Below are 23,349 nucleotides of genomic sequence, written 5' to 3' on the forward strand. Positions count from 1 at the left end.
CACAATCTGCTCACCATCCCCGAATGGATCACCACAGTTTTACAAAACAACAACGGGATTAGTTCATTGTATAATTAAGATAAGCAATTACAATAAAAGCAATGACAACAATTCCACAAACATTCTCCATTCCCAATCATGTCTCATAACTGACTACACACTTAAGTGTATAGTCCTGCCAGATTACTGTCGCGACAGATAATCCACACCGCTAGTGGGGGACCACAACCTTCCCCACCTAAGCCCCGCTCATCGCAACGAGCAATAACCCATGTTCCTTAATGTGCACATCCCCTCTTGTGGCGGGTTCCACAAGGGGCGAATCAAGGGCATGAAGTCACTCCCGCAAGTGACTCCACTCAGCCGAGGATGCACCTCACCAACATAATCAATCCACCACAACTCCAACAATTACGAATACAATTCAACAACAATACTAATCATGCCAATTAAATCACAATCATCACATCTTAAATCAATTATGCAATCAACTGAGTAGGGAAACTCTACCTTAGCACAGATCTGATACGAGTCAACAAATGGAAGCTATAATTGCTCTTCTACAAATTCTCCACCTAACAACAATCATAAAAATCCAATTACAACATGCAATCACCCCTTTTCCCCCAAATTCCAATACTAGGGTAAAACCCTAAAAGACAAAACTAACGAAAGGTATAAGACTAGTGACTTACCGATGCAACCGACGCAAGAGAGAAGTGAACAAGGACTCACGAACAATCAAAGATCTTGGGAGAGATTATGGATGATTATAGTACGTAGAAATGTTTTAGATTTTGGTAAAAAGTGAAAAGTGAAAAGTGAAACTGTTAATCGTAATTTATAACTCTAATAATCCTTAACCAAACCGCGGAAATAATTCCCATCAGATCGGATACTTGGTCGAGTATTGCGAATACTCGGCCGAGTACCCCTTACTCGGCCGAGTGTTCCTGAACAGTAGCCTGACCAGAAAACACACGACGCATTATTCGGCCGTGTTAGCCCTATTCGGCCGAGTAACAGAACTCATAAAAACGTGTTATTACAGTAAAGGTATGAACTGTTGGAGTAGGTGTCCTTCACCATAGTACATCTACAGAATAAATCTCATTAAAGGAATTAATTTGGGATATTTTTCTGGCAATACTAGTCAACTGATTAACGTATATCGACAACGGTTGGCTAACTAGAGTTTGACGTTACTGTCGTTTGACGGTGGTGATCAGCTGATCCCTTTCGGTCACACCTATAGGATGAGACCCAAATAGATAACTAATTAATTGTATTTGAAATAGTTTAATTAGTCCTATATATATATATATATATATATATATATATATATATATATATATATATATATATATATATATATATATATATATATATATATATATATATATAAATAGATAGATAGATAGATAGGTTCAGATGAGTCCCTAATTTTGGTCGAGTCCCTAAGTCCTATTCTTAGCCAATCATTTTTTAGTGTAACTCTACTCATTTATGAGTATAACTTTAATCATTTAATGATTTATAAGTGTATATTACCTTTTAAGGCCAATTTATATATACAAATTTGAATTTATAAATTGAAATTTATGTAATTTTAACAAAAGTCTATGTAACTTTAGTGTCTTACGAATGTAACTTTAGTCGTTGGGGATGTAACTTTAGTCATCGGAGTTATAACTTTAGTCATATGGTGATTTGAATGTAAAAATTTGAATTTATATACTTTTATGAAGGTAATTTTAGTCGTTGGAGGTGTAACTTTAACCGTCGGAAATGTAACTTTAGTCATATGGTGGTTTGTATGTAAAACTTTGAATTTATATACTTTTACGAGTGTAATTTTGGTCGTTGAATGCGTAACTTTAGTCGTTGGAGTCGTAACTTTAGTCGTATAGTGGTTTGTATGTAAAAGTTTGAATTAATATACTTTACTATTGTAACTTTAGCCATTTTAACTGTAACTTTTTTCCTTCAAAAGTGTAACTTTAGTCATTAGAGGTGTAACTTTTTGGTCTTAGATTGTAACTCTAGTTCTTGAATTTGTAACCTTAGTCCTCGGGAGTGTAACTTTATCCTAATAAAACTTCTTTCTCAACCACCACCACCACCACCACCAACCTACGACATCCTAACCCAACCACCGTAGCACCACCACCCCAGTCCCACCAAACTAAAAAAAAAAAAACCAGAGGGGAAGGTGTAACACCCCCTCATACCAAGGTACCTTACCAGGACTACCCCAGCATGAAAGGTTGTTACCATCTCGGTTGCCCGAGGTTAGTATATATCAAAAGCAACAGTCCAAACACATTTAATAATGTACGGTTGTTATAAAAGTTACATAGTCTCCAAAATCTAATAAACGAATTATCCAAATGGAAACAATTACCAAAACAATAACTAAGGCTCGTGGTGGTGTCATCTAATCCAGCGTGGTGACTCTCCCATAACTGCCCCAAGCTCAATAAATGTATCACCTGTCACAATCTGCTCACCATCCCCGAATGGATCACCGCAGGTTTTACAAAACAACAACACGGTCGTCAAGACTACTCAATCAATATAAGACAAAGCAAACAATACAACCGGTGATCATCGATTTCACACACAGTAACCGACTACACACCGAAGTGTGTAGCCCTGCCAGATTACCCATCGCAACAGGTAATCCTCGCCGCTAGTGGGTGACCGCAGCCCATCCCCACCTAGTCCAGCTCATCAACGAGCGACTAACAATCCATGTTCCTTAATGTGCACATCCCCTCCCGTGACGGGTTACACGGAGGGCGAACTAGGGTGTGAAGCCACTCCCGCAAGTGACTCCACCATAATCACACAACACCACAGCATCTCAGCTGTCACAACACCACTACCGTCACAACACAACCACATCACCACCGTCATCACATCACCCATACTCCGATGATCAGCAGATAATAACAATTACAACACAAGCACGTCGTAAATCAATTTAAAGAATCGAGTAGGGAAACCCTACCTTTTTGCAATCCGATATGCTCTAATCAATCGTACAATATGCATAGCAATTACCACATCGTCACCTACAACAATTATAATCAACAATCAACACACATATAATGACCAAACCCTAAACCTCCAAATTAACCCAAAACAATAATTAGAGCAAAACCCTAAAAGACAACTTAATGAGACTCATGAAATCAGAGACTTACCGACATAATCGACGCAAGGCAAGATTCGTTAGACTCACGAACAATCCACGCAAATGAGAGGGAGATTTGGAGAGGATTAGAGTTACGTTGTGTAGTTTAGGTTTTGTAAAATGTTTTAGAAACTGTAAAATGCGTCTCAATATAACTCTAATCCTTTCTAAATCAACCGCGGAAAATATTACCCGTCAGACCGGATACTCGGTCGAGTATAGAGTATACTCGGCCGAGTATCATCTACTCGGCCGAGTATTACCCATACTCGGCCGAGTATTCCTGGGCAATAGCCAAACAGAATACCCAACACACTTTACTCGACCGAGTAGGCCATACTCGGTCGAATACCAGCCTATAAAATCCGTAGTGTTACAGAAGGATGCGACAGACCCACCACCAGCAGACCCACCACAACCACCACCACCACCACCCTCCCCATCCCTCTCCCCCTCCGACACACACGGCAAAAAAAAAAACGAAAAAACCCACCTGTAACAAACCCGGCAACACCATCCCAAAAAAATCAAAAACTGAAAAAAACAACCACAAATATGGCACCAACTCACCAATCAACTACCAACAACCAACAACAACCACCATTTATTTTTTTCAGATCTGAAAAAAGAAAGAGAAAGGAGAAGGGGAGGGAGCGACTGCAGGTGGCGGCGGGGCGTGTGGGAGTCGGCGTGGTGGTGTGTGGTGGGTGAAGGGGAGAACGATGGAGAAGGAGAAAGACGGAGGAGAGAAAATCATGGTGGTGTGTGGTTGGTGAGGCGGCGGCGGCGGCAGGGAGAATTTGAGAGAGAAGTTTAGAGAGAAAGAAGAGAGAGAGAGAGGGTGGAAAGATTTGTGAGAGTGATTAGGGTTTGGGTGGGATTTGGGAGCTTTTAATCTCAGCCTTCCATTTTCTTTTAATCCTCACCACTCATCTATTAAATCTAAAGGACTCAACCAAAAAAGGTGGACTTACATGATCCTCTCTCTATCTCTCTCTCTCTCTCTCTCTCTCTCTCTCTCTTTTATATATATATATATATATATATATATATATATATATATATATATATATATATATATATATATATATATATATATATATATATAGTTATGTGGGTTAATTATTTTATATTGGGTTTGGAACTCGGGTTAATTAAGTTTATTATTCAATTATATGATAATTGACTAATAAATTTTGTATCTTATTTTAATATAATTAAATAAGATTTAATTTAGTAATTATATGTTAATTCACTAAATTAGTTGAAGTTTTGTATATATTTTGAGGTAGTGGTAATTAGTCAATTATATTTACAAGGAATTGTAAATTAATTTAATTGGGCATTGAAGGACCCATTATATATTGACATAATGGTAAAATATCACTTAAATGTTAAGTGTATATTATTTATTAATTTGTATCACATAATTGTTCAATGATCAAATTAATACTTAATTATATAAGATAATTAAGCATATGATTTATAAGTATTTGTGGGACAAATATCAAAAATCAAAATGGACCAAAATAGTCACATGTTGGACGATGCAAGTATGCATAAGGATAATGATAATTGTTTTTTTCTAAATGCACACTCTACCTAGTGATAGTGACAACTCCTACATGCTTTAATCATTAAAATTTCTAGCATACTCTACCTATTTGCATGAGATTAAAATAAGCAAAAAAAAAACACCCACTTGGGGAGCGGTGTGTCGTGCGATTGCTCTGAAATAGAGCAATTGTTATTCTATTTTTGCTACACTTTTACATCTACATGCAAACCTCTCTAATATTCTCACATACACTAATATTCACCATGTATTACTAGGGTAGTAATATTTATAATATTAAGGGCTAGTTTCTATAATTATTTAGTTAATAATTATAGAGATTTTGGGTGAAATCTTGGTATCTACCTAAATGAAGACATCTAATTTGAAGTCTTGGTGGATTGGAGGATCTTCCATACAAAAATAGCAGCTCAAGAACTACAATTAGATTGTAGTGTTCATTTCCATATTCTCAATGTGAGAATTTTCTTCTTATCTTTTTAATTATGCATTTATATTTGCATGTATGTTACATAGATTCATTTATAACTAAATTAAAATGTAATTTGGTAAACTAATTAGAGGAGTATAATTAGGAGTCTATGACTTTCATGAACTTGCATGTCAGTGACTGCACACCCTTGTTGCCTTCTCATCCCTTATTTTCAGTGTCCCCATCAACTCCCTTTATAAACAATCAAAATGATATCAGAACATTGTAGATTGAACATGTCGACAATGTGCATATCAAAGCATCCATGTCCGTTGCGATTTTTTCAAACCTGTTTTTTAGTACAGTTAGCGTAATAAAGGGGAACAGTTATTGACATAAGCTTTCTTTGTACAGAAGAAAGCAAATTACCCTCTCATATATTCATAATTTAAGCAATAATTAGATAATTAGAAAGCAGATTTGCATCACCCAATTTGATGTATGTAGGACTAAGGCCATGTTCTTTTGTACTTACTTTTGCTTAACTTAACTTATTTTTGCTGAACTTTTCTGAACTCAACTTATATTTGCTGAACTTAACTTATTTTTGCTTAACTTTCTAAAATCATTTTTGTTAAACTTAACTTAACTTATTTTTGCTGAACTTAACTTATTTTTGCTTAACTTAACTTAACTTATATTTGCTGAACTTAACTTATTTTTACTTAACTTTTCTGAACTTAACTTATAGAAGCTTAACTTTTCTGAACTTAACTTATATGACCTTAACTTTTCCGAACTAAATGAATATTAACTTAAATAATAATAATCACGATGATGATGATGATGATGATGATGATGATGATGATGATAATAACAACAACAACAACAACAATAATAATAAAGTTTGTGTATTTAAAAAAAATTAGTAATAATAATAATAATAATAATAATAATAATAATAAAATAATAATAATAATAATAATAATAATAATAATAATAATAATAATAATATGATAGGATGTCGCAACCTAATCAAAGATAAATACCCTAGACACAAATGAATGTAGTAATAGGGGTCAGACACAAGAAGACGGGAGATGCTATACAAGTTGTTATGAGGTGAATTCTATCAATGTTGGTTATCGATTGGTTTGGTTGGGTTTATGAAACAATACTAATAAAAGAAGAGTCTTGGGAGGCCGGGTCACACATGCAAATTATGTAAATGCTCAAGTTAAACATATGAGTTGTTTGGTTGGGTTTAGGCTTAAAGACAACCACTTCTCCGCCTTATTGTCAACCATAGAACAGGTCCTAACGAGCTCTCGCTATGGCTAAGTCGTCTACTAAAACATGCTTAGTCTAATTCAATTTCGTGCCTCTCGACTTATAAAAGTGAATTAACAAATTTAATCTAAGATAGTGGCCAACAATCAAAGACTAACAAAATAATGCAAGCATGTTAAAGAAACAATGAATTGATATTTAAACAACCTATATCAACAATTGCAAATACTACTCATGCATGGCTCCCTTAATCCCTAGACTAGCGAATTACTCATGCATAATGAAAACTAATCTAATGACAAATGATATAATAAAGATGAACATACTAATTAGTAATGTAAATGACAATTGAACTTGGGCTTTTACTTTGACTTCATTTCTTTACATATCCACCAACCAAGATTAGTTTCCTCTTGCTCGGGTTTTCCAATTTCTTCCCAAAATGCCCCTATGCTTCCCGGAACGCCCATGTATGGTCAAGACTTGCTCTCATTAGCCTCGTGAACTTGGGTAATTGCTAATTTGACGGAAAAGAAAGCTATCAACGGCTTCATTTCTTAAAAAATGCAATGAATACGAGCAAAAACACATAGACTACGGAATTAGCTCACAAACACATCAATAAAAGTGCAATAATCAAATAAACCGAACTAAAATAGGGAGTTAAAGTATATATAAAATGGACTTATCAAACTCCCCCAAGATTAACCCTTGCTTGTTCTCAAGCAAGCATACAATGTAATGTATGACAAGGACAAGGGTACACGCAACAATCATCCCTTCCAAATGCAATTCCCGTCAAGTAACTTTAAAGTACAATGAATAAAATCCCGAAACAAGATGGGCCTAGGGAAAATGCAACATGGATGAAATTTATATGATGGTGTAGCATAAAGGACTTCACATGGACATTTCAACTCTTGCGTGATCTTATTGACATCGGACTCCTCACGGGTTTCACTCACACTCATAATATGAACATGGCAATATATATGTGAATGACACTCTCCTATCTACGACTCAAGAGAATGCGCCCGCAATCTAGCATGGTAAACATTCCAAATCAATAAGACAATGCTAACAATAATGCACAAAAAGAAGCCAAGAGAAGAGATAAAAGAGACTAAGGGTAATGGGTAAAAAGTGGACAAACGAGTTTGGATAAGTGGAGTTAAAGGTCGAGCTAATCAACCATCCAAACGAGCAAAGAGTGCTTAAATAACCCAATACCGATCTTATAGCAATAACCCATTGAACCAAAGCAGCATATGGCCCAAATTAATACTTTTACAACACAAAATGAACTGCTCAACTCATAAACTATGGAAGATCAATCTCATCTTTTTTTTTCTCTCTTTTTCATCAAAACTTTCTTTCATTTCTTTTCTTTTCATCTTTCTTTTTTTGTTTCATTTTTTTTTTCAATTCGGCTCTTTTTTTTTCTTCTTCCTTTCTCACTTTTCTTTCACAACACATCGGGAATTAGTGATCCCGTCAACATCATCAACCTCACAAAAGCACCCTAAACTCACCAAGATGATAACTAGCTCAACAAGGTAGGCATTTTGGTATGTAGTTAGAAACAAATATGTGGCAGCATATAATGAGAAAAGGCTCAATAATAGGTGATGCATGTGAGAAATTATAACAATAAAGCTTCATGTGCAAACTATCGTAGCATGTCTAACAATAAGAAACAAATGTCATACTTGTGCGTTTTGATGTAACGCACACCAAGAGGAGAATTTACACACACCTAAATGAGATTGGGTAAAGATGTACCGGCCTTTTTGGAGGCTCTACCTTACCATTTATGTAGCTTACCAATGTCATGATCAAGTCTACTTTTCCAAAATTCATCCCTCACCCACTATGTCAAGACATCCCCATGCAAGCAAAACCTTACCACAATACTATTCATCCAGAAACCAACATCCATTCTTCATATAATAACCATATGACAAAAAACACAATAACATATTCCAATGGAGTAGATATCCTACCTGATAAGAAATTTTCGAGCCACACGAGTCACACAAGCAATTAAATCGATCCTTTACAAATACATAACCTACATAACATAATTATGTACAATTATTACATAACCAACCAACTAATCATGTATTTATCCTATACCCATCTTGTCCTATTCCTTTTGACAACTTCAAAGCTAAATCTCTAAATCTATCGTTTTACAGCATAGTTCAGCCTCACTATAAAATTCATAATTAATTTAATAAAAATCCAAACGATGCAAGACCAGTGGGGTTGGAACCCTAAGACACATATCTATAGTTCTTGTGAAATAGAAGTTCCTCAAATTCCATACTTATCAAGGTTTTCTTGAAAGATTTATAAATACTAACAAATTTTATCGCATAAAAAGTATCGATTCATAAAACAAGTTTAACAAATGATTTTTGAGAAATTCCAATTCCTAGCATCATCTAGACTCTTCAAACTTAATATATGTAAAAGACCCAACTATGTTTCAATTTTTAAATTAGGTTTACAAAGTAACGTTTAGGTTACTAGTGCATTCGCGGATTCTCAGTCGACATGTTCATAACGAATTTATTCTGAAAAATCTACAAGGCCAATTGTTACGAAATTTTACAGGCATAAACTAGACTTGAAAATAACCTAAATCTTTTATTTACGTTTTCGAAGATAATAAATTTAAAATGGTCTGATAATTCGTTCAAGACAACTCGCAGATTTACAGAATTCCTGTAACTTTCTTTCTTTAACTTAATCATGTTTAACCTAATCTTTATGTTACTAAGCACGACTTCTACCATAACCTACTATAATTTAAGTCTAGAATATGAACAATTGAAATCTTAGAAAGATTAAAAGCACTTACAAAGTAAAAGATTGAATCCAATGGAAGTAGATGCAAATCCCCAAATTAATTATCCAATTCCCTTTTTCCCTCTTTTCTCTCTAACTTTTATGTGATGTGGTAAAAGTGAATAAGTGATTTATGAATAGACTAGCATGATATATATATATATATATATATATATATATATATATATATATATATATATAGTAATAAGATCAAATGAGTCCTCCTCTTATATGTGAGTCCATAAGTCCCATTATGGGCCATTGGATGAAGAAGATGGATGGTTGAGATTAAAAGGGAAAATAAGTGATTAATTAGCCAATTTACACTTTCTCACTCTACCCCTAGGTAGCACCAAAACGGACACGCGACACGGACACGACACGGACACGTGACACGGCACCCCATGAAATTTAGGACACGAGACACGTTATTTAAATTTAATAAAATATATATTTTTTAGTTATCAATGTTCTATTTTATTTTTGTAAAAATATTTGATATTAAATTTACATAAGTGAAGGTAAAATTTGGCCTTCATTATAACTCGTTTTCATTTCCCAGCCAAACACATATTCTAATCAATCTCATTCGACGGCTCATTTTTTGTCTAAAGAACATCATTTTCCCCAAATGATGTCCAAATACCAAGGACACACGTCGGACACGTGCCCAAATACCATGGACACGCGCCGGACACGTGCCCAAATAAAAGTAGAAAGTTAGACACGGCTTTATAGGTGTCCGACACGTTTAGACGTGTGTCCGAGGAGTGTCGGTGTCCGACACGGTGTCGGACACGGGACGGCTGACTAAGAGAAGTGTCCGTGCTACCTAGCTCTACCCTCACTAATCCACCTAATTAAAAACTAATTCACTATATATAATTTATTTTTACACTTACTTATCTCTCATCAACACAATTTCACTCGCTTTATCTCTCAAAAACCTCTCCTTTCTCAAAAACCAAAAAAAATCAAAATCTAAAAAATCTAAAAAATTCGCTCCATATTCCTCTCCCACCCACCTTCACCGGCCCCACTACGACCACCACCCTCACCCTCCATCCCGACACCACCCACCCTCACCTCCTCACGGCCACACCCACCACCCACGCTGACCATCTCACAGCCTCGACCACCCGAGACCACCTACCACCATCCCACCACCACGCACCAAATCCGACACACCACCCCACAACAACAATAACAACAACGCCGACAACCCCCCACGTACTACTCCCCCCCCCCCCCCCCGGCAACCTCCACTGCATTACCTTCTACCACAAAAAAAAAAAAAATAGATCTGAAAATAATAACACCCAAATCCGGCCACCACTACCACAACGCATCACACCACAACAACACCAAATTCCGACACAACACCACCAAAGTCGCCACCATCACAACCCCCACTACTCCCCCTGGGAACCTCCTTTCCACCATTACGACATCCACCAACCACACCACCTCCTCCCCTTTTTTGTTTCCGGATCTGTTCCCCACCACCATCGGGCTGTCCTTCAACCATCGTACAACAACACCCGCCATTACTACCACCACCACCAACAAACGCACCTTATCCCACACAAATCACGACAACAAGTCGTCCTTTTTCCGACCCGTTTCATATTTAAGAGGGTTTTTGTTTGTTTTTTTTCATTTTCAGATCTAAGAGTGTGTGGGTTTTCTTTGATTTTGGTTTTGGCAGTGCGTTTTAGTTTTCTTTGATTTTTCTTTTTTTTTTCTTTTTTTTTCTTTTGTTGTGTCGATAGAAGTGGGGTTTGTGTGGCTTTTTTGTGGATTTTGGTTTTGTCTGCGTTTTTGTATTCTTTGATTTTTCTTTTCTTTTTTTTTTTATATGTGTCGATAGTGGCTTTTTTTTGTTTATATTTTTTGTCTCTTTTGTTAGATGCATTTTTTTTTGGGTGATAGTATGAACTTAGGTATATTTTTTAAAATTTTAGATCTCTTTTTTTTTTGAAAAGATCAAAGTTTTTAAACGAGATCTAGTATGGCTTTTTTTTTTTCCGACTTTTGTTTGTTGTTTCAAAATTACATTTATCTCTATTATTAAAGTTACAGTTTTCTCTATTAAAATTACACTTATTAATGTTAATCTATTAAAGTTTCACTTTTCTCTATTAAAATTACACTTTTTCCCATTATTTCCCATTAGAATTACACTTTCTTTTGTTAAAGTTACATTTTTCTCCATTAAAATTACTTTTATCTATTAAAATTCACTTTTATCTATTATAATTACACTTTTTTTTATTAAAATTACACTTTTTTCTGTTAGTTACATTTTTCTCTATTATTAAAGTTACACTTTTCTCTATTAAAATTACACTTTTTTCTGCTAAAATTACACTTGTTTCTGTTAAAATTACACATTTTTCTCCATTAAAATTACACTTTTATCTAATAAAATCACACTTTTTTCTATTAAAATCACACTTTTTTTCTATTAAAATTACACTTTTTTCTGTTAAAGTTACTTTTTTCTCTACTATTAAAATTACACTTTTCTCTATTAAAATTACACTTTTTTCTGTTAAAATTATACTTTTTTCTGCTAGAATAACTCTTTTTTCTGCTTAAATTACACTTTTTTTTGCTAGAATTAAACTTACTTCTATTGGACTAATGTTACACTTTCAATGGACTTGGTCATATTCTCATTGGACTAATGTTACACTCTCAATGGACTAAAACTACATTCTCTGTGGACTGAAAATTATACTTTTCTGTACTAAAATTACACTTTTCTGGACTAAAATTACATTCTCCTGGACTAAAATAACAATCTCATTGGACTGAAATTACACTTACCTGGACTAAAATAACACTTTTTGTCGTTAAAATAACACTTGTAAAATGCTAAAATCACAATAACATGTGATAAAATTACAAAAATTCAAATATTATTTGTCAAAATCACTCGAAAAAGACTGAAGTTAAACTTGTAAAACGCAAAATTCTCGTAAACATTCCTTAAAATTACACTTTTTGCTGTTAGAATTACACTCGTAAAATCCTAAAATGTCGAAAACTTGTCTCGAAAAAAAAAACGAAACAGGAAAAATGTTAACAAAATTTTCAAAAACTTTGAAGTATAAGACAAAAGAGGGTGTTAATTGTGTATGATAATGAATTAGTGAATGTATTACTAAAACTAGAGAGAGAAGTGAATTAATTAGTGTTAAGTGTGTTTCTTGCTTTCAATCTCAACCTTCCACCATGCATGATTTAAGGGATATGAGAGGGACTTATAGAGTCAAAACATATGAAGGACTTATAAGAACTTTAACTTTACATATATATATATATATATATATATATATATATATATATATATATATATATATATATAGAGAGAGAGAGAGAGAGAGAGAGAGAGAGAGAGGAAAGATCAAATAAGGCCACTTATATATTTGAGTCCATAAGTTCTATTATGAGCCATTGGATGGAGGGAGATGGAGGGATGAGATGAACCCACCCAAAGTCATTATAGAAGCTAATTAACACACTTTACTAATCCACCCTAATTAACCACTAATTTACTATATATTTGTTTTCTACCCACCCATTTCTCTCTCGTCTCACACATTTCATTCTTCTCTTCTCTCAAAACCTCAATAAAAAAAAACCCCAAAAAATCCAAATAAATAAAAAAACCCAAAAAATCCAAATAAATAAAAAAAAAACCCAAAAAATCCAAATAAATCAAAAAACCCAAATAAATCACCCACTCCTCTCATCTTCATTCACCACCACCCACCACCACCCACCCGACACCAACTAACCACCCACCACCCCCGCCACCGCCACCCCACCGCCGCTGACTCGGATTTTTTTTTTTTTTTTTTTCAACTCGTTTTTTTTTTTTTCGTTTTGTGTTAATTTGTATGTTTTGAGTTGTTTTTTCCATTCATTATTTTTTTTTTGTCTTTTATTTTATTTTAGTTGTCTTTTATTTTGTTAGTTCTCATTTTTTATTCATTTTCTTAAATCTCTTCTTGTTATACGTTTTTTTTAAGATTTCGTGTTTTAAATCTCGTTTTTTTTGTGAGATAATTTTTTTTCATCTAAGACAAAAATGGACTAAAGTTATACAAAAATGAACCAAAGTTATACAAAAATAGACCAAAGTTATACAAAAAAAGACTAAAGTTATACAAAAATTGGATTAAAGTTATACAAAAAATTGGACTAAAGTGTATAACTTTAATGTTTTAAGTGTATAACTTTAGTCGTAAATAGTATAACTTTAATGTTTTAAGTGTATAACTTTAGTCGTAAATAGTATAACTTTAATGTTTTAAGTGTACAACTTTAGTCGTAAATAGTATAACTTTAATGTTTTAAGTGTATAACTTTAGTCGTAAATAGTATAACTTTTATTAAAACCAAATAAATATGAAAAATCGTAATTAATCAACAAATATTAAATCTGAAAAAAAATTAAATAATAACAAAAATAAAAAAAATCCATAATAACAAAAACAAAAAACCAAATACAATAATAAAACCAAATAACCAAATAACAATAACAATAACAATAACCAAAAACCAAATAACAATAATAAAACCAAATAACAATAATAAAAAACAATAAACAAAACAAAAACAATAAAAAATCAAAAAACAAAAAAACAAACACTGATTAAATGAAAGGAACGAAAAAAAAGGACGAAAAAAAATTGAAGAAAAAAAAGAACGAACAAAAGGAAAAAGGGAGAGCAGGGAGGGAGAAAGGAAAAAGGAGAAAGGGAGAAAGGAAGAGCAGGGAGGGAACACAGCCAGATCTGGGAAGAAAAAAGAAAAAAAATTGAAAGGAAGAGATGGAGGTGTCGGCGGCGAAGGGAGACGGCGGCAAGGTTGGTGTTGTTGTTGTTGCGGTTGCAGTGGTGTTGTGTGGGGCGAGAAAGAGAGGAGAGAGGGTGACGGCGTGAGGAGGCGGTGCGGGGGAGGAAGGAGGAGGCGGTGCGTGAGTCGGGATGGTGGTGGGATAGTTTGCGGTGGTGCGGTGGTTGTTGGGATGTGCGGGTCGGTGTGTGTGGTTGGTGGAGGGTCGGCGGAGAAAGTGAGAAGGAGAAGAGGAGATGGAAGGCGACAATGGTGGCGCTTAGGTGGAGAAGAAAGCCAGGGCCTGGTGGAGGGTCGACGGTGACGGGATGGTGGTACCCGGTTGAGCCGTGGGTGAGGAGGAGGAGGAGAGCAAGTTTATTTTTTTGTTTTTTGGTTTTTGTTTTGGTTTTTTTAGTTTGTTTTTATTTGGGTTTTTTTTTTGTTTTGAGAGAATGTGAGGGAAATGAGAGAGAAAGAAGGATGAGAGAAGTGTGAGAGAGTGAATAATGGGTGAGTGAGTTGGGAGAATTAGAATGAGGATAGAGTTATACAAATTAGGAAGAGTTGTACAAGGATTAGGAAGAGAGATTAGGGAGGGAGATTTATGGCCATCCATTGAGATGTAATCTCATCCCTCCATCCCTTCCATCCAAGGGTTCTTATAAGGACTTAGGGCCTTATATGGTATCAAGGCCTTATAAGAACCCTTCTATATATATATATATATATATATATATATATATATATATATATATATATATAGAGAGAGAGAGAGAGAGAGAGAGAGAGAGAGAGAGAGAGAGAGAGAGAGAGAGAGAGAGAGAGAGAGAGAGAGAGAGAGAGAGAGAGAGAGAGAGAGAGAGAGAGAGAGAGAGAGAGAGAGAGATAGAGAGGCGGGATCTCGTGAATTTGGTTCTTATGGTGAGTTTGTGCTTTAAAATCTAAACCATTGAATAAAAAGATATAACGGCTTGTGCGCATCTTTAATAAGGTGATAATTAGTATTAATTAGAACACACAACTTTCGTGTTTTCTGTCAGTCACCCACAACTCTTTGTCTATCATAAAATAAAGGAAAATGAGATGGCGCCACCCGGTGACGCTCAATTTGGGCGCCACCGAGGGTTTTATCGTAAATTTGTTAGTTATTTTGCATTCCCTCCATCTAAATTTGAAATTCAAACTAAATAGTGTTAAAGGGTAATATAGGAAGTTAACATTATTAATTAGTTGTAACAATAATGATAATTATAAATATTTTTAAAAAAAATCTCAAAAAGGTAGGCATATTTTGTGGAACAATATTCGTTCACCATTGAAGCAAGAGTAGTTATAGGCTATAAATAATTGCAAGTCCCAAATAGAGATCAATATAAGGGTTTGGCAGGATGGTATGTTATCGCAATGGAGCGTCAACGACTACATGGGTTCGAGACTCCTATTTTACATTTTTTTTATTATTGTTTTTTTTTTTCGTTAGAATCTGAATATTAAATATGTCATTTTGCGAATTAAAATGGTTGAAACAAACATTTCTATTGGACCGTCTTCTTATATTATAAATTAAGACAATAAAAATGGTAAAGTATACTCTTTTCTTGTTTTCTCACGCTACCTTGATCAAGGTTTGTATTGGACCGTCCTATCGGTATTTGTTTTGCAAACCCGATGTAAACTATTGCCTGATTATCTATCCGACAATTGCCAAGGTGGATCTTAAACCTAGGTTTTGGCTCTGTAATGTGTCTCCCTTCGATAATGGTAGATCGGTGTTAATGAATGTGACGTAAATATATTGATAAATGGATTAATGTCTCCGAATATCTGTAATACCCGTCTCAACTGTAAATATATTGATAAAGAGTTGGAAATACATTAAGTTAAAGTTGGTAGAAGCAAAAGAATAATTAAGATATAAAAAACAAATTGATTTTGTCGAAATTAATAACAGAACTAGAAATGTTGTGCAACATAAAAAGATTTCGTCGAAATTAATAACCACTATTAAATTTTGAGAACCAGTAGATGAACACAAATGAAGAAACGTATTATATTGTATATAATTTAATGTAATTTTGGTGTAAATATTATTTTAATTTGATTTAGTTAAGAGTTTGATTTTAGTTAAATACCTGTTAGACTAGTTTTAAACCCGTGCAAAATTGCACGGGTATGTATTTGGGCCAGAATGAATTTTTTTTAATGTATATTTGTTTTTGCATTTCTATTGTACCTATCTAAATGCTCTAAATCAACTATGTACATAATTAATGTTTAAATTTGTTAAAAACATGTGTTCACATGCACTGGTTTATAAGGAAATAACGTAATATAATCTTGTAAATAAAAAATGCATACATACAAAACTTTACATTCGAAGCAAAGTAATATAATCTAATAATCAACTTTAACATATGCAAGTTATTCTAAAAATTGAAAAATTTCATGATACACTACATTAGTAGTCGTAGTAGAAGTACGCATATCTGAGTCACAAATTAAAATTTTCAAGCCTTCTTTTCGAGTGACTCTGAAAAGTGCGACATAAAGCTGGCCATGACTAAACACTGGTCTTGGAAGATAGATGCTGACCTGAGATAAAGACTGGCCTTGACTCTTATTTATCGTCATTGCAAAACAAACGGCGATGGGGAATTGTCTTCTACTGAAACGTACCGGAAATCTACTCGTGTCCGATGGAGTAAGTGTTAGTCGAGCAATATGCACTCTATCACCTTTATGACTACCAGTTAAGACAGTACATCTTATCACGCGTGCTCCCAGATCAGTCACAATTAGTCTCGTGCCGTTACACAACCCACGTGATTGATCAATGTTTCGCAGAAGCATCACCATAACACCGACCTTCAACTTCAACTGGTGATTCGGGAGTCCGACACATTTAATACTGTTGAGGAATTCAATAGAGTGAATGTCACCGTCACCTGTACCTCTGTCATCACTACACACCTCATCGCAGCTTAAATAAATTCTCTCATCCTTTTTAATAAGCGACAAAACATATTCATTTACTGATTCAACAATCTCGTGAGTAGGGGCTAGGATTGTCCTTTGTTGGAGATATTCCGGATTCCACAATTGTCCTAACAGATCCGGATAAGTGACATCTACTAATGTCTTAATAGGATTCGTCACATCCTGAATTAGTAAGTCGGCTGGTAATTCTAGATCAACTTCTCCATCATTTTCAACGCCTGCTATACCATCTCCAATCTCCAAGAGCCATTCGGAGAATTTTCGTAACTCCTCAACATTGTCAGTTGAACTACCAACTTGCAATCGCATATTTTTGGTCAATCTAAGTACCTATAAGTGGTATACGTTTTAAATTATATAAATACAGTACGACAAAAATAATTTAACTAAGACTCACATAAAACGGTAATATTGATATTTAAAGAAAGAAATATATATACCTTGCAGAAAGACCATAAATACGATGAACACAGGGATGCAACCACAACATCTGCTCTACTTCCTTTTGAAACAACCGGTAATGTCTGTCTAAAATCACCCCCGAATACCACAAATTTCCCACCAAACGGCACTTCAGCATTTCCCACGTCCAAAACAAGCATTACATCTTTTAAACTTTTATCAAGGGCCTCAAAGCAATGTCTATGAGTCATCGGTGCTTCATCCCATATTATGAGTTTAGCACGTATCAAAAGTTCACTAAATCACTCTTAGGGCTTAATTCGGGAGCATATGGAATCCTCCGTTACATTAATGGAAATTCCAAACCTGGAATGAGCTGTTACACCACCTGGTATCAATGTTGCTGCAATTCCACTTGACGCAATAGCCACAACAATATCGCCCTTACTCCTGAAACAAGCACACAAAGCTCTCCAAAGGAAATTTTTCCCAGTTCCACCATATCCATAAACGAAGAACACCCCTCCTTTGTTATTTAAATCAGCTTCCATCACTTCATTATACACCAACCTCTGCTCGTCAGTCATTGAAGATAACTGAATCTCATGTTCTTCACTCAAGGACTGTCTATCGTACAACAACGCATCCATGACTAAACTATTTCGATGATGTGTCGTTGCAGACATGTCTGGGAACGGCATTCCCTCAAATCGACGAAGTGAACTACCATTTATTTGAAGAGAATTTTCAATATCAATAAGTGCATAGTTTTGCAACTCTTCATCGGTAAGCTGTAAATCTGTGGTTAAAAAAGTTGCAATATTATCTATGTGATTTTATATACTGCAGCAATCAATTCATAGAATAGATGAAGGTAAGAATGCGAAATATGAAGAATTGTTTTAAAGTTGTTCTAATTAAAATAGCGGTAAATGTTTACTATTAAATGAAGACACACCTTGATTGTTAAGAATAGTGCGTTGCCTATGAAGGATGTCGTCCGATAGCAGTTGCCAAGTTTCATCCCAGACTCTGCTCGGCATAGATAAAGTGCCACAAAATAATAACGTCGCGAACAAATTTCTCAAGTAGAAGCCAGACCCCCAATCAGCTGCTTCGTTGATAGCTGCAATATACTCTCAATCATCACCAATTAATCCCAATGCATAACATGCTTCTCTAAATGTCGGATGAACAAAATGATTCACGGTCCTAATATCCTCAAAACATTTTGGTCCCTTAACGTGATTCAACATTACTTTCATGAAATACAATTCACCATATTGCGGGGGAACATGAACCAACCTACCAATTGTAAAGCCTTTTTTCCTAAGGCTCCATTGACGAAGTTTCTTTTTCCAAAAAAATTTGGTTGGAAATTCACAGTATAATAATTCTTTAGCAACCTGCATCTCTTCTACTGTCGAATTATTACAGCCCATCCAATTAAGAAATTGTGACACCCCGAGCGAAGTCTTTTCTACGACCTCATCAACCCAATCATCATCGTGGAAGACAATAGGTTACTCATCCGGAAGATGGTATTGTAGCCTTTCAACAGCAGGAGTTCTGTAGTGGATATCAAACCCAAAAATTCTCCAAGCGGCTTCACATGCAGAGAGATATCCACAATCGTAAAACCTCTTAATCTCATCAAATCGACTAGGGTCCTCCTCATTATGTCGTGTGTAAGACGACTGCATGGTAACTCGATCAGAGCCCTTGTTAATATACTTAAATAGGTACTTTATGGATCTAGATTGATTACACCATTCGACATTGATATGAGCCCGATATTTCAACAACAACTGAGAGTTATATGGAATGACAAAATCATTTCCCAGGGGCACATCATCTTTAATCACCGTAACTCCTTTCTTGCTTCTCTTGTATATAGGGTACCCATCACCGTCAACCGTTGTTCTCTCGGTGCACGACTTTGGGTAATATTTTGAGCACCTGCCTCCGACCATACACGGACATGAGGGCTTTGCTTTACCACACGGTCCATGAATCATATACTCGCAAACAACACTATGTAAGACGGGATCTGTAGTCAGATCAGGAATCTCCGCGGAAATGATTTTGTCGACATATGCGGCTGTAGAAAATTTGTCCTCCCGATGTAGGAACAATACTATATGGGCATGAGGGAGTCCACATTTTTGAAATTCAATAGTATACACGACTGCAAAAAAGACGTTCATAAATGTCATTAGATTTTTCTACAGTAATGCTATGTCAGAAACGATATATTAAATTAAAAGATTAGCAATTGGTAGTACCTCCTCGCGCTCTTCCAAAAATATGTCGATCCTTTAAGTCCCTAATCAACTCATCGAGCTTCATTTTAAAGAAGCGACAGACAATATCTGGATGATCCTCGGGTCGCAATCCTCTTTTAGAAACAAATCGTACTATTTTCGGCCACTTTGGATTACAGGTGAAAGTGATGAAAAATCAGGATAACCAAACCACTTACAAATAGTCATGGTATCGAGGAAATTTGCTTTTTTCCAGTTGTCACCTCCGGGGAAAGAAGAAGGCACGATAAACCGAGTACCCGCCGAAGATGGCTCAACATCTCCTCTTCCAACAGCATTTGAGAGGTTCTTATAATTATCAACTCGAAGTCGATCTTGGTTAAAACGAATGAAATTCAGCTTATGCGATTCGACCAGCATATAACAATCAACTAAAAATTGGTGGAATGCCTTACCAGATAATAAGATCGTTGGAAATTCAACATCTGGTGGTCTCTCTATAAGATGATAAGCAAACCACTCCCTACACGCTGTTTCTTCACGTGGTTGGTCACTCGTGCTAACACCAATAGAAGAAGCACTATGTAGGATACCCGACCTATACCCATCTTCTCCGGATGGAATTAACAAAGGATATTGTAAGGGGGTGTATAAAGGGTGCAACTCAAATATCCGCTGTAAACCACCGCACGACCTTCTGACAATAATATCTCGCTTCTCCATATGTGGACCAATATCACCCTCAATTAAAGCCGCTACCTCTGAAACTGTTGGAAGATTGTAAGTTCTTCCATCACTTGATCTCTTTGAAATCAGCTTGATACTCACTTCACTGTCTATATTTTCAGTAAGTCTATCCCTAACCTTCCTAAATGTCTTTGCAATTGTATTGTGCGAGTCAATCATATTTTCCAACAATCATATTAACTCGTCAATCAACCTTGATGGATCTCCTGGACTACAATTAAAAACAAAATTATTGCCTACGAAAAAAAATATTATACAAAAAAAATTTATTACGGAAAGAAAATATATTTACCTAATTGAATTTTTTCGATTTTGAACTTCCTCTTCCGTGTCATATGTGTAAAGTTGACAGAACTTTGGCCTTGCATCTCCGGTCGGTACCAAAGTCCCTATCCGATGACAATTTTGACCTCCCATCCTAAAGGTATACGGTCCTTTACCTTGATTGATGGAATGATCGATTTTACCGCCCATAGAAGTGAATGAGAACATCGAGCTATAAGCTCTAATGTTTTCTCTATAATGATTGCTAAATCGATCGGGTCAACAACGACTTTATAAGTTCAAAGCATTCTTTGTAGAAATGCGAGTTCAACTTTTCCATCAGAACAACAAGTGAGAACTTAGGACGTCTTGTACCACGTCTTTTATCTTTTCTCTCCTCAAACCACATCAACGCGTGACATTTCTCGCACTCATATTCCGCATCACCACAATCCCAATATCCTTGTAACACCCCCATATCCAGAGGAGCCTTAACTAGGCCTTCCTTAGCATATAAGGGCGTTACCATCTCGGTTACCCGAGGAAAGTAGTTATCAAACGTCAATAAAAGAACTGTTAAGCTTTATTACAAGTGATTCAAACCAAAATACAATACAAGGTACAACTCAAGACTACTCGCTATGACCATCATGTCTCGTGAAGACTCATCCTGCCCGGACTCCAGCTATCCACAACACCAACACCTGCTAAGACCGACTGCTCACCATAAGGGATCACGGCAGACACATAACAAACAGACAACCAAACAAGGTCAGTACTCAGATAAGACAAGACAATGGTAACTACAAATAACAATACGAACAATGACAACAGTCCCAACCACCATCACAATAATCCAACCGGACACATCGATCGTCCCACTTTGGACCGACCCGCCCAGTGGGGGACCGCAGCCGTTCCCACCTAAGCCCCGCTCATCATACGAGCGATAACCCTGTCCCATTAATGTGCACATCCCCTTTCGTGGCGGGTTCCACGAAGGGCGAAACTAGGGCGTGAAGTCACTCCCGCAAGTGACCCCACTCAGCCGAGAACGCATCTCGAGAACATCCACAACAACCACAACCATCACGATACAATAATTATAGCAGACAACCAAACACAACACAACCACAATATTCGACACACTAGACCATCTACAGAAACTGAGTAGGCGAACCTACCTTTACGCATCCGCAACCAATCCATGCCGACAAACCAAAAATCCAGCGCACAAGCAAAGCCTATTACCATCACGCAAACATCTATTACTACAAGCAAAACCCTAACTATGGAAACAACGGCACGGATGATGAATATGACATACCTATAAGGGGGAAACTCAGCAAAAGACCGCTACCCGACTCAAGAGACGCTCTCCTAAGGCTCAAGAATCTTCAAAAGGCATCCATGGAGGTTTTGAGGTGAAGGGAAGGGAAAGGGGCGGCTGAAGGATAGGAGGAAAGTGGCGGAAGTGATTTGCGGATTTAACAAAACGCGATATAAAACCCTCGGCGAAAACACGGTACTCGATCGAGTACCCAACCTACTCGATCGAGTGGCCCCCTACTCGATCGAGTACCCTAGCTACTCGATCGAGTAGCCTCTACTCTATCGAGTATCACTCTCAACACGCAGCCCAAACAAGTTTTGGCACACTTTCCTAAGACTACTTCCACTCCCAAGGTCGGTCAACGACGGTCAAAGGGTCCCTAAAAGGGCGGGTATTACAGTCTTCCCCCCTTAAAAAGAACTTCGTCCCCGAAGTTCACCTCACCCAACTCCCGCTTGAGACACAAGAATAACACCTCACTCATCCTCCCGCTCAACCCACTACTCCCTGGAAACACCATTCCCCCCCCCCCCCATGTCATCATCATCACCGTCTATACTTATCTCTAAAGACTTTCACTGCTACCATGCAAGCACTATTACCGTTAACCGTTACTCTATATACCTACGAAACATCAAGCTCATCATGCGAATCACCATCTACGATCACCCGACACACGGTACCGATATACAGTATCAACTATCAAACTATCGATCAGGACATGTCTCACATTAATTATCATATGGTACAACCAACGCCACCATGTTACTTGGCAACGTGATTCGAGCACGATTTATCACATTATAACTATTTTTCATGACCGTCTCTTGAAACATACAACCCCTTCACTTTAAATAACTAAAGTAATTCGTTGTATTCCAGGAATTTTTGTAACTAAAGCAAAACACAATACCAACAACATTGGAAATAGGCAAAGCATTATTCAAAAACAACCTTTTTATTTCGCGACATTACTCTTCCCCTCTAAAAAGGAACTTCGTCCCCGAAGTTCATCACCCCAAATGTCAACGCGTATTTGTAGACACCTCAAAATGTCTACCTAGCCTTAAGGGTACCCGATGATGAGGCTAATATTTAATGACTAAATGAAAATTGACAATGTTATAATTTACGGCTCTTTACGCTTATTTTCGAGAAACC

General features: G+C 36.2%; 2 protein-coding genes across 2 annotated transcripts; both read right to left on the reverse strand.

The window, feature by feature from the left end:
• Nucleotides 1–10,678: 10,678 nt before the first annotated feature.
• Nucleotides 10,679–17,831, reverse strand: LOC141630335 (uncharacterized). Its single transcript, XM_074443171.1, has 3 exons — nt 17,619–17,831; nt 16,917–17,508; nt 10,679–10,905 (listed from the first exon to the last, which is right to left on the reverse strand). The coding sequence occupies exons 1-3, from the start codon at nt 17,829–17,831 to the stop codon at nt 10,679–10,681; spliced, it is 1,032 nt and encodes a 343-aa protein (XP_074299272.1).
• Nucleotides 17,832–19,103: 1,272 nt separating this feature from the next.
• On the reverse strand, nt 19,104–20,750 carry LOC141630336 (uncharacterized). Its single transcript, XM_074443172.1, has 3 exons — nt 20,022–20,750; nt 19,866–19,923; nt 19,104–19,768 (listed from the first exon to the last, which is right to left on the reverse strand). Exons 1-3 carry the CDS (start codon nt 20,748–20,750, stop codon nt 19,104–19,106), a joined length of 1,452 nt encoding a protein of 483 aa, XP_074299273.1.
• Nucleotides 20,751–23,349: the final 2,599 nt, after the last annotated feature.

Source organism: Silene latifolia, chromosome Y, assembly GCF_048544455.1.
Source record: "Silene latifolia isolate original U9 population chromosome Y, ASM4854445v1, whole genome shotgun sequence".
Taxonomy (NCBI): domain Eukaryota; kingdom Viridiplantae; phylum Streptophyta; class Magnoliopsida; order Caryophyllales; family Caryophyllaceae; genus Silene; species Silene latifolia.

What these genes read in the sequence shown, in the direction of transcription:
- LOC141630335 (XM_074443171.1), bottom strand. Translation starts at nt 17,831, where the DNA reads ATGACTCATAGACATTGCTTTGAGGCCCTTGATAAAAGTTTAAAAGAT. An exon ending in ATTTATGGTCTTTCTGCAAG is followed by an intron (nt 17,509 to 17,618) that starts GTATATATATTT and finishes TACCACTTATAG; the next exon opens with GTACTTAGATTGACCAAAAA. An exon ending in CTTAACTGGTAGTCATAAAG is followed by an intron (nt 10,906 to 16,916) that starts GTGATAGAGTGC and finishes GTGTGGGATAAG; the next exon opens with GTGCGTTTGTTGGTGGTGGT.
- LOC141630336 (XM_074443172.1), bottom strand. Translation starts at nt 20,750, where the DNA reads ATGATTGACTCGCACAATACAATTGCAAAGACATTTAGGAAGGTTAGG. An exon ending in ATTTTTCATCACTTTCACCT is followed by an intron (nt 19,924 to 20,021) that starts GTAATCCAAAGT and finishes TTTAAAATGAAG; the next exon opens with CTCGATGAGTTGATTAGGGA. An exon ending in TTTTGGAAGAGCGCGAGGAG is followed by an intron (nt 19,769 to 19,865) that starts GTACTACCAATT and finishes TCTTTTTTGCAG; the next exon opens with TCGTGTATACTATTGAATTT.